The following is a 10,688-nucleotide window of genomic DNA, read 5'->3' as shown; positions in this document are numbered from 1 at the left end:
AAGAGTGACGGGTGCGAGAGCTGAGTCTTGAGGTTCAAACAGGACTTTTCACGGGTGATATTTGAGAGACGGAGAAACTGCAGCTTGGAGCCGAATAGGGGTCTGTCCAAGGTTTTCTGGCCTGGGTGTTCCTTCCCTCCAGGCCACCCGGGCTGGCCCTTGTTCCTTCCTAGCTAATGCGGGTCCAAGCTTCAGATCAGACTGAGAGAAGCAGCACAGATCTCGTTTCCTTAACCTCACAACAGGTCGGCAGTGCCTGACTCCTGGGACCCAGGGACTGAGGAGGGTGCCCCGCCCCTGCTCAGCCCTTCAGAGCAGCTCCAGGTGCAGGGAAGGGCCTGGGGGCCTCTACTTGCTGCTTACTGAGAAAGGAAATTTTCCCCCAGACTCAAACGCCAACCCTAAGATTACACAGGCTCCAGGTCCCTGAGCACCGTGATTTGGGGTCTGCAAGATCACAGATGCCTTTGCCTGGGCAGCCTGTGACCCCCACATACGAAGGCCTGCTCAGCACCACGCTATGCCCACTAAAAGGAGCTCAGCTATGGGCCAGGAGCTCACAGACTTACCAATTCCATTCTAAAAGCTCAGACTGGAAAACCCCCAGGAAGCATGGCAGAAGGCACTCCTAGGAGCACTGTTTGATGGCAGGAACCTAGAAGTGACTCACAGGCCATCAGGAAAATGGACCAGGAGCAAAGCCGCACAATGCAACGTTACACAGCAGTGACAATGCATCCACTGCGGCTCGGCACGCACCGTGCACGCCATGGATGGATCAATAGTGACGTCGAGTGAAGAAAATCTGTCTAACGCCCTTAGTTCAAAAGCCAGTAAATGGAACGTGTGGGCATGTGTATGCGTGTGACAAACCCAGCTTTCAGGATAGGAGTTAGTCTGGGGAGGGCAGGGGACAGGACGGGGTGGAAGCACAGTTAGGCCACCGTCGTGCACCAAGATTCTAAGTGATCTAAATCTGTTTGCCTAAGGAGCCATATTTTTTAAAGGAAAATTAAACACAGGAGAGCATTTCTTGACACAAAAAGCACAAGCCATAAGAAAACTTGCCTATTTCAAAATAAAAAGTGAAAAACAATGACCAAAAATACCGTAAAAGTTAACGACAAGGTGAGAGAGTAGAAAGACATTGCGACATATATAACAAGGATTCATGTTGAGAATATACATCCAGTTGAAAACTGGGCAAAGGGTATAAACAGGCAGTTCACAGAAGAGGAGACCTGAAGAGCAAAAAGAAATTATGTTCGTGCCCGTGCGCCACAACTACTGAGCCTGCGCTCTAGAGCCTGCGAGTCACAACTACTGAGCCCACGTGCCACAACTACTGAAGCCCGCGCGCCTAGAGCCCGTGCTCCACAAGAGAAGCCACCACAATGAGAAGCCCGTGCACCGCAATAAAGAGTAGCCACCGCTCGCCGCAACTAGAGGTAGCCCGTGCACAGCAACGAAGACCCAACACAGCCAAAAATAAATTAATTAATTTTAAAAAAAAAAGGAATTATGTTCAACTTTACTGGAAAATAAGGAAATGTGAAATAAAACCACAGATAATACCATTTCAGACCAGACTGGCAAATACGATTAAAAGAGGTGACACCAGGAAAGAGGTGAATCTGGCACGTCTTACACATTGCTGGAGGGATGTCAAACTACTAAAAGCCACTATAGACAGCAATTTGGCAGGTACTGAGAAAGCTGAAAATGCATGTAGCCCGTGACCCCAAATTCCATTTCTAAGGATCTACTTGAGAGAAACTTGTACATGTACACAAGGATACATGTACAACAGCAGCCTGATGAGGGATACCAGGAAATTAAGAAATAACCAAATGTCCGTAAGTAGAATAGTTAGATGATGGCACGTGCATGCAGTGAGATCTCATGTAGCAGTTACAGTGAGCAAACCGGATGCAGAAGCCACCTGTATCCACTGAGTAAATCTTCAAAAAACACTGCTGAGTGAAAGAAACAAGTTTGCAAAATAATATGCACTGTTTGATACATTTAAAAAAATTAATGCCCTATATCGTAAAATTATACTACTTCATGAAAGTGGTTGCCTCTGGGTAGAAAGGGAGGAGAGAGAATGAGACTACACCTCCTTATTACCTGCGTCTGGGGCAGATTGCGCTCCTGCCTCTGTCCCATGCCGCTGTTGTGGAATATTTATAGAAGGGAATGCTGGAATTACTATATAAAAATGAACGAATTTTTACAATATGCACCATAGGTGAATCTCACTAAAATAATACTGATTTTAAAAAGCCAGACAGGGCTTCCCTGGTGGCACAGTGGTTAAGAATCCGCCTGCCAATGCAGGGGACATGGGTTCGAGCCCTGGTCCGGGAAGATCCCATGTGCCGCGGAGCAACTAAGCCAGTGCGCCACAACTACTGAGCCTGCGCTCTAGCACCCGCATGCCACAACTACTGAAGTCCGCGCACCTAGAGCCCATGCTCCGCCACAAGAGAAGCCACCGCAATGAGAAGCCTGCGCACCGCAACGAAGAGTAGCCCCCGCTCGCTGCAACTAGAGAAAGCCCGCACACAGCAACGAAGACCCAACGCAGCCAAAAAAAAAGCCAGACATAAAAGGATAAACACTGGGGACTTCCCTGGTGGTCCAGTGGTTAAGAATCCACCTTCCAATGCAGGGGACGCAGGGTTCGATCCCTGGTCAGGGAACTAAGATCCCACATGCCTCGGGGCAACTAAGCCCGCATGCTGCAACTACTGAGCACTCGTGGGCCGCAACTAGACAGAAGACCACGTGCTGCAACGAAGATCCCGTGTGCCGCAACAAAGACCCGACACAGCCAAATAAATAAACAAATATGGGGGGTAAATAAAAGGATGCACACTGTGCAATACTGTTGATAGAATTTGCTGAGTGAAATAAAGCACATGCAGAAGTCTGTGTGTGAGGACTTCCCTGGTGGTCCAGTGGTTAAGACTCCGCGTTCCCAATACAGGGGGCCTAGGTTTGATCCCTGGTCAGGGAACTAGATCCCACATGCCGAAACTAGGACCTGGCACAGCCAAATAAATGTTAATAAAAAGTCTGTATGTGGTGTGACACTATTTCTTGTTTGTTTGTTGTTTTTAAAGCCAAAAAACAGTAATGAAAGCTGCATTTCCACCAGAAACACAGATCTAAAGTATCATAGGATCTGAAAAGTCATAGCATACATAAAGGTTTTAAATGTTTGCTATGGTCTAGATGAACTATTTCATTTTTTAAAAAAATGCACATGTCCCCAGGAAGATAAGTATTTAGGTATTCTTTGCAACACTGTAATAACAAAATTGGATGCAACCTAAACGTCCAAGATTAATGAATAAGTTGATACACTTATACAGTGGAATACTATACAAGTCAAAATGAATGACTATAACTAAGAAGAATCAATTTAGATAGTTCCCTGATGTTGAGTGAAAAAAAACAAATTTACAGAATAATTTATGTACAGTGCTCAACAATGTATGTAAATGTATTATAAGCACAAACAGGGCAGAGTTAACTGTTCTTGAGCACCTACTATGTGCCAGGTGCCTACCTTAACCCCCAGAGCAACCCTATGAGCTAGTTACTGATACTCTGTCTTTTCACAGAGTAGGAAACTGAGGCTCGGTGAGGTGCAGCCCTGCCCAGGGACACAGCCGGAGGAAGCCTAGGTCTGGGACCCACTGGCCAGCCCCTTGAGGCCCCTCCCTGCTCGGCCGGTCCAGGGACTCGGGTCTCAGGCCTGGGCCAGGATTCTGAGCAAGAAGCCCTGCAACTTCAGCCGCTGCTCCTGCCATGCCCGCCCCTCACTCACCTCACAATGCCTCCCATTCAGCCCTGTCCCCGCTGCCAGGTCTGCGGGCTGGGAGGGGGGCTCCCGCTGGCGTCCAGGCAGGGACCGTTGCCAGCCTTCCCCTGTGCTGCATTTCCAGGCTGGACTGGCCGTGCGATCGGCATGGCGGGGTGAGTCTTTGGGCCCTGCGGTGGCAAGGTGGGTTAGAGAAGCTGAGTGCCTCCAGGCAAACCCCTGCCCCTCTCTGGGCCTCTCAGGGGCTGGGGGACAGGGGCTCTGGGATCTCCCGGGGCAGAGATTCTCCAAGGGTCTCTCCGAAATGGGTTCCGAGGAAGACGGTGAACGTGGCCGCTCCCAGGAGCTCCCCTGGGCTAGTCCTCCAGGAGCCTGTCTGAGCGCTAGGCAGGCCTGAGGCCTGGACGCTTGTCCTTCAGGGATCTGTCCCCACACCCCCGACCTGCCCTGAGCCTCAGCCTCACTACAGCTCTACAGGATGCCACCAGCCCCAAGGCCGGGCTGGACCCTGGGACCCCAAGGAAACTGAAAACCGCATGGTGACAGCCAACCCAGTGAGTGGAACACGGGAGGCTCAGGGTGGGAGTCAGCCCAGGGATCAGGAAGGGTTGCTCAGAGAGCTGAGGACAGAGGGAAAAGTGGTGAGGCAGAGAGGAGGGAGCTGCTTTGCGTGCTGATGGTGGGGGAGCCCGGGGTGACACTGAAGGGTCTGAGCGGGTACCAGTGGGGAATCAGGAGTCAGGATTTCCCAGCAAAGGCAGTGAGGAGAGGCTGGAGGGATTTCAGCCGGGGGTGTCAGGGCCCGTCTGTATCTTGGAAAGTTCCCTTTGGTTGGTGGTGAGCGGAAGTGGGGAAGCCAGGAGTGCCACCGTGGCGCGGGCCTCCCTGTGGAGAGGCAGGCGGTAGTTGTGAGGTAAAGGGGTCCAGCTGGGTATTGGGTAGACGGGGAGTGGATGGACAGACAGGAAAAGTGGACAGACCTTGCCCAAAGCACAGCCCCAAGGCCATACCCGCAGTTCCCCCCATCCCAGGCCAGGCCAGCGGGGTGGCACTAAGATGAAGAGAGGACAACAGATGAATAAACAGAAGTCGGAGCCCCTTGCTTGCCTGTCAGAGTGGCTCTGACCAGCCATTAAGGCTCCTCAGGGCTTTCGGATCCCACGACACCTGGTCTCCCAAGTCGTGCCAGCCCTGGGTCCTCCCCTCCGGCTGCCAGGCTGTCTTCTCGAGGTGGGTGCCATTACGCTCCCTGCCACCACGGTGCTGATGCCACTTCCGTCTGAGGAACGGCTGATTCTCTCTCCACCGCCAACCTCACCCTGGGAGGATACAACTCCCCCTGGACCCGGGGGCTTCTGCACAGCCTGGGCACACCTCTGAACTGCATTCGGCAAGGCCTCACTGAGCCACTGGCAGACAATCAAAGGGACTTGCCAGGTTGCCTTTCTGAGCCTGTTTCCTCTGGTATAAAACAGGGATAACAATGCAATCTATGCTCTGGGGAGGGGTTGGAGGCTCAGGGTAATGACAGCTTCCCTGGGGCCAAAGGAGGAAGACATCTGAGGGGCTCTGGGACAAGAGCTGGGGCTCAGTAAGTGGACAGTGTGGGACCCTTGCTCCTGTGAACACCTGACCCTTCTTCTCTCTGCCAGGCCCCAGAGTGTCTCCGTGGTGCTGCTGCTTCCTCTGCTGCTGCCACTGGGGCCAACCTGGCATGCAGCTGCCCAGCGCTGCCCACAGACCTGCATCTGCGACAATTCCAGGCGGCATGTGGCCTGCCGGCACCAGAACCTCACCGAGGTGCCGAATGCCATCCCTGAGGTCAGCAGGGCAAGATGGGGTGGTGGGGGGGACAGCAGGAGGAGCCCGGGCTGGCACCAGTGGATCTGCCATTGCCGGGCTGGGAGGCCTTGGCAAGTCACTTTTCCTCTCTGAGCCTCAGTCTTCACATCTGTAAAATGGGAATGATAATAACCAACAACAGGGAGACAGTCTATTTAAAATGCTACGCAATTGGAACAAGTTAGGTGACCTATATAGATACAGCATTGAGTTAATTACAGGCCCTGTGGCAGAGAACTGGGGATATACTGGACTAAGGTATGGTCTCTGTCCTATGGAGTCAAGAGCTAGAGGAAAAGAGTGAAAGTAAAGGGGCAGTGACAATTCAATGTGAAAAGTGCTAGACTAGGGGATACCCAGGCGGCTGGGGAGGAAGGCTTCCAGGAGGAGGTGTCAGGGAGCAGGATGAAGAGAATGAAGGAAACGTGAGGGGGAAGAGAGTGTTCCAGGTGAGGGAACAGCACGTGCAAAGGCCAGGGTAAGCAAGGGGCACAGGCCGTGGTCCTGGTGCCGCTCAGCCTCCCCTACCTCTCCCTGCTCAGCTGACCCAGCGGCTGGACCTCCAGGGCAACATGCTAAAGCTGATCCCCCCAGCTGCCTTCCGGGACCTGCCTTACCTGACACACCTGGACCTGCGGCACTGCCAGGTGGAGCTGGTGGCTGAGGGTGCCTTCCGAGGCCTGGGCCGCCTGCTCCTCCTCAACCTGGCCTCCAACCGCCTGAACGCGCTGCCCCAGGAGGCGCTGGACGGGCTAGGCTCGCTGCGGCGGCTGGAGCTGGAGGGGAACCTGCTGGAGGAGCTGCGGCCGGGGACGTTCGGGGCGCTGGGCGCGCTGGCCACGCTGAATCTGGCCCACAACGCTCTCGTCTACCTGCCCGCCATGGCCTTCCAGGGGCTGGTGCGCGCCCGCTGGCTGCAGCTATCCCACAACGCGCTCAGCGTTCTGGCCCCCGAGGCCCTGGCCGGCCTGCCCGCCCTGCGCCGCCTCAGCCTGCACCACAATGAGCTGCAGTCCCTGCCCGGGGCGACCTTGTCCCAGGCCCGCGGCCTGGCCCGCCTTGAGCTGGGCCACAACCCCTTCACCTACACGGGCGAGGAGGACGGGCTGGTGCTGCCCGGCCTGCGGGAGTTGAGGCTGGACCACGGGGCCTTGCAGGCCCTGGACCCCAGGGCCTTTGCCCACTGCCCCCGCCTGCACACCCTGGACCTCCGTGGGAACCAGCTGGATGCCCTGCAGCCGCTGCAGGGCCCGGGTCAGCTGCGCCGGCTGCGGCTGCAGGGGAACCCACTGCGGTGCGACTGCCGGGCTCGTCCCCTGCTCCAGTGGCTGGCGCGTGCGCGCGTGCGCTCGGACGGCGCGTGCGGGGAGCCACGGCGCCTGCGCGGCGAGGCCCTGGACGCCCTGCGGCCCTCGGACCTGCGCTGCTCCGGAGCCGGGGCGGAGGAGGAAGAGGAGGAGGTGGCGGCCGCGCGGCCCCGTGTCCCTGCCGGCACCTCCAAGGAGAAGGCTGGGGCGGCCGGGCCCTGCCCTCGCGCCTGCGTGTGCGCCCCTGAGTCCCGGCACAGCAGCTGTGAGGGCCGCGGCCTGCAGGTCGTGCCCCGCGGCTTCCCCAACGACACCCAGCTCCTGGACCTGAGGCAGAACCACTTCCCCTTGGTGCCCCGAGAGGCCTTCCCGGGCCTGGACCAGCTGGTGTCGCTGCATCTGCAGCACTGCGGCATCACAGAGCTGGAAGCAGGCGCCCTGGCGGGGCTGGGCAGCCTGCTCTACCTCTACCTCTCGGACAACACGCTCTCCAGCCTCAGCGCTGCCTCCCTCGAAGGGGCGCCCTGCCTGGGCTACCTGTACCTGGAGCGCAACCGCTTCCTGCAGGTGCCAAGGGCCGCCCTGCGCGCCCTGCCCAGCCTCTTCTCCCTGCACTTGCAGGAAAACGCTCTGGACCGCCTGGCACTGGGGGACCTGGCAGGCATGCGGGCCTTGCGCTGGCTCTACCTGAGTGGGAACCGCATCACCCAAGTGTCCCCCGGGGCACTGGGCCCCGCTCAGGAGCTGGAGAAGCTGCACCTGGACAGGAACCAGCTGCGAGAGGTGCCCACTGCGGCCCTGGAGGGGCTGCCTGCCCTCCTGGAGCTGCAGCTCTCGGGGAACCCGCTCAGGGCCCTGCAAGATGGGGCCTTCTGGCCCGTGGGCCGCTCACTGCAACACCTTTTCCTGAACAGCAGTGGCCTGGAGCAGGTGGGCACAGGGGGAACAGGGGTGAGGGGAGGCAGCACGAGGGTCTACGCAGCTTGCGTTCACCCAACCAACACTGCCGTCCCTGCAGTGCCAGCCCCGAGGCTGGGCGTGGGGTCCCTGAGATGAGCCCGACCCTGCGCCTGCCCCAGGGAGCTCAGGTGTGGGCCACAGACCAGGAGGAACGCTGTGCCACCCGGAGGGGCTTGGCAGGGAGGGCACTGCCGAGGCCTGGAGGAGGGCAGAACGTGGATCCGTGGGGTTACCTACTGTTGCACACTTTGTGGGCAGAGCTTTGCCAATATGCGGGGGTCCAGGCATAGCAGAAAGAACCATGGACTGGGGGTCTGTGTGACTTGCAAAGGGCACGTGCTTTGGCAAAACATGGGTTTCCACCCCAGCACTGCCCTTCCTGCCCATCTTGGGCTCTCTACTCCCCTTCTGCACGGGGAGCATGAGGCTCCCTCCCAGGCCTGGGGGTGGGACAGGCCTGGCAGGAGCTCACACCAGGGCCTGGCGCCTTCTTGCAGGTTTCTCCGGGGGCCTTCTTGGGCCTGGGGCCTCGGCTCCAGAGCCTACATCTGCAAAAGAATCAGCTGCAGGCCCTGCCCGCCCTGCCTGGTCTCAGCCAGCTTGAGCTCATCGACCTCAGTGGCAATCCCTTCCACTGTGACTGCCAGCTGCTCCCACTTCACAGGTAAGCACCCCCAACTGAATGCCCCAGCTGGGGACCCAGCAGCTGCTCTCAGTCAAGCCCTGGTGCCATCTGAGCACCTCTGGCGGGCGAGGATCCTTCCAGGGCCAGCTACCCTTCCTGGGGGAGCCAGACATCCACGGGGCTTGGGGGGCTTCTCTGAGCCCCTGTTCCCTCATCTATAAAGTGGGAATGAAATCTGCCCAGCCTAGTGGGGTGGGACCTAGTAAACATGTGAGAGCACTTTACGTCACTGCCTAAGAAAGCAACAAGAACCGTGGAGTCTGGTGACCTGGGCTCAAATCCACCTCTGTGACTGACCATCTACCTTTGAGCCATGTGGCCTCTCTGTGCCGGCCCCTCATCTGGAAAGAGGATGATAGCGATTGCATCCACCTCCTGGTGGCGGTCGTAAGAATTACATTAAATTAGATAGCTTATCTAGATTGAACAGCGTCTGGGTCTTCAGTCCTCTGGAACTGTTTATTACTGGTCCCCTGTTACAGGGAGGGGATTGAAGGTTGAAATGACTTGCTCAGGGTCACATAATTGGTGAGTGGCCGAGTCCCACTGCCCCCGCATCACTGAGGACCTCTTCGCTCTCCTCAGGAAAGCTCAGCACAGCAGCTTCCCCGAACCCCCTTTTCTCCTCAGGTGGCTCACTGGGCTGAACCTGCACGTGGGGGCCGCCTGTGCCGCCCCTCCCAGTGCCCGTGGCCAGAGCGTGAAGGCTGCAGCTGCTGTCTTTGAAGCCTGCCCGGGCTGGGCTGCCGGGAAGGCCAAGCGGACGCCGGCCCCCAGGCCTAGTGCCCAGAGGACCCCCATGAAGGGAAGACGGCAGGGAGCGAACAAGGTTGGTTGGGGGCAGGTGCAGGGAGGCCTCGCTGGGTGGGTCAGGTTTTAAAGCCCCTGGGGTAGCAGGGATCTGACTTGTCTTGGTCCCAGTTTCGTGAGGTTCTAGATCTGGGTAATGACTCTGCTGCTTCCGTTAAAAAATGTCTATCCCCCTCTCCTTACCTCCTCCACCTCTGGGCTAAGCCCAGAGTGGGTTTGTAAGGAAATGACTGTTTCATCCCACGGGACAATGGCCTTTCCGATTAAGCTGCAGCATCCCAGGACCCTAGGTATCCATGAGAACCCCACAGTGACTGTTACTGCTGGATTGCCATTGATTCAGCCTGTCCCCACCTGATCTTGGGGGCCTCGCTCATCCCTGGGGCGGGAAGAGCAGGAGTGCAGGTGTGTGGTTGGTGCCACGGGTCGGACTCCATCTCCCCCTTGACTTTACGTTTGCTGTCCCGACAAACCCATTCACACTGGAACGCTCAGTTGTAGCAAAATCTCGCAGCTCATCAGAGAAGAGTGTGCAGGACATGGGCACCCCTCCACGTGGCGACCCGTGCTGGGTGGTGAGGGGATGTAGGGGAGGCAGACCTTAGAGGAAAGCCGTGACCAGAACAGGGTGGGCTCTGGGAAGGAGGGGAGAGGGCTCTGCCTGCTTCTGGACCTGCAGCTTGAAGAGTTGGGGCACCTAGGGACCATCAGATGGTGTTTGTATCAGTTCCCTAGGGCTGCAGTACCACAAACTACCACAAGCTGGGTGGCTCAGAACCACAGAAATGTATTGTCTCACTGATGTGGAGGGTAGAAGCCTGGAATCAGAGTGCTGGCAGGGCTGTGCTTCCTCTGAGGCCTCGAGGGGAGGGTCCTTCCGTGCCCCGTCCAGCCTCCGCGGGCCCCAGACGTTCCTTGGCTGTGGCAGCACAAGCCCCGTCCCTGCCTCCACCATCACATGATGTCTTCCCGTGTCTCTGCACATCGTCTTCCTGCTGGATGTGTCGAAATTCCCCCTTTTTATGAGGACACGAGTCATTAGATCAGGGCCCACCCTAATGACCTCATTTTAACTGGATCACCTCTGTGAAGACCCTATTTCGAAATAAGGCCTTATTCTGTGGTGTATCTTTTTTGTGGGGACTTAATTCAACCCGAAACAGTGTTCTTTGTGGAGGTCAGCTGGGAGTGAGGAAGAACCCCTAAAAAGACCCCAGGCTGAAGGTGAGCATTCGGCCTTAAAAGCGAGCCC

General features: G+C 57.0%; 1 protein-coding gene across 3 annotated transcripts in view; it reads left to right on the top strand.

The window, feature by feature from the left end:
- Window positions 1–10,688, top strand: part of CHADL (chondroadherin like) — a 195,847-nt gene that overhangs the window by 181,612 nt on the left and 3,547 nt on the right. Inside the window, exons 1-5 of one of the 3 annotated variants that reach the window (XM_049693917.1) lie at window positions 1,283–4,386; window positions 5,485–5,653; window positions 6,217–7,911; window positions 8,439–8,605; window positions 9,257–9,455. In XM_049693917.1, the coding sequence (XP_049549874.1) occupies window positions 6,247–7,911; window positions 8,439–8,605; window positions 9,257–9,455 (2,031 nt within the window). In that variant the 5' untranslated portion in view covers window positions 1,283–4,386; window positions 5,485–5,653; window positions 6,217–6,246. Of the gene's footprint in view, window positions 1–1,282; window positions 5,654–5,680; window positions 7,912–8,438; window positions 8,606–9,256; window positions 9,456–10,688 lie in introns of those variants that run through there. The other 2 variants (XM_049693918.1, XM_049693919.1) reach the window with 2 other exon arrangements.

Source organism: Orcinus orca, chromosome 11, assembly GCF_937001465.1.
Source record: "Orcinus orca chromosome 11, mOrcOrc1.1, whole genome shotgun sequence".
Classification (NCBI taxonomy): domain Eukaryota; kingdom Metazoa; phylum Chordata; class Mammalia; order Artiodactyla; family Delphinidae; genus Orcinus; species Orcinus orca.
This window is presented reverse-complemented; position numbering and strand designations above follow the sequence as displayed.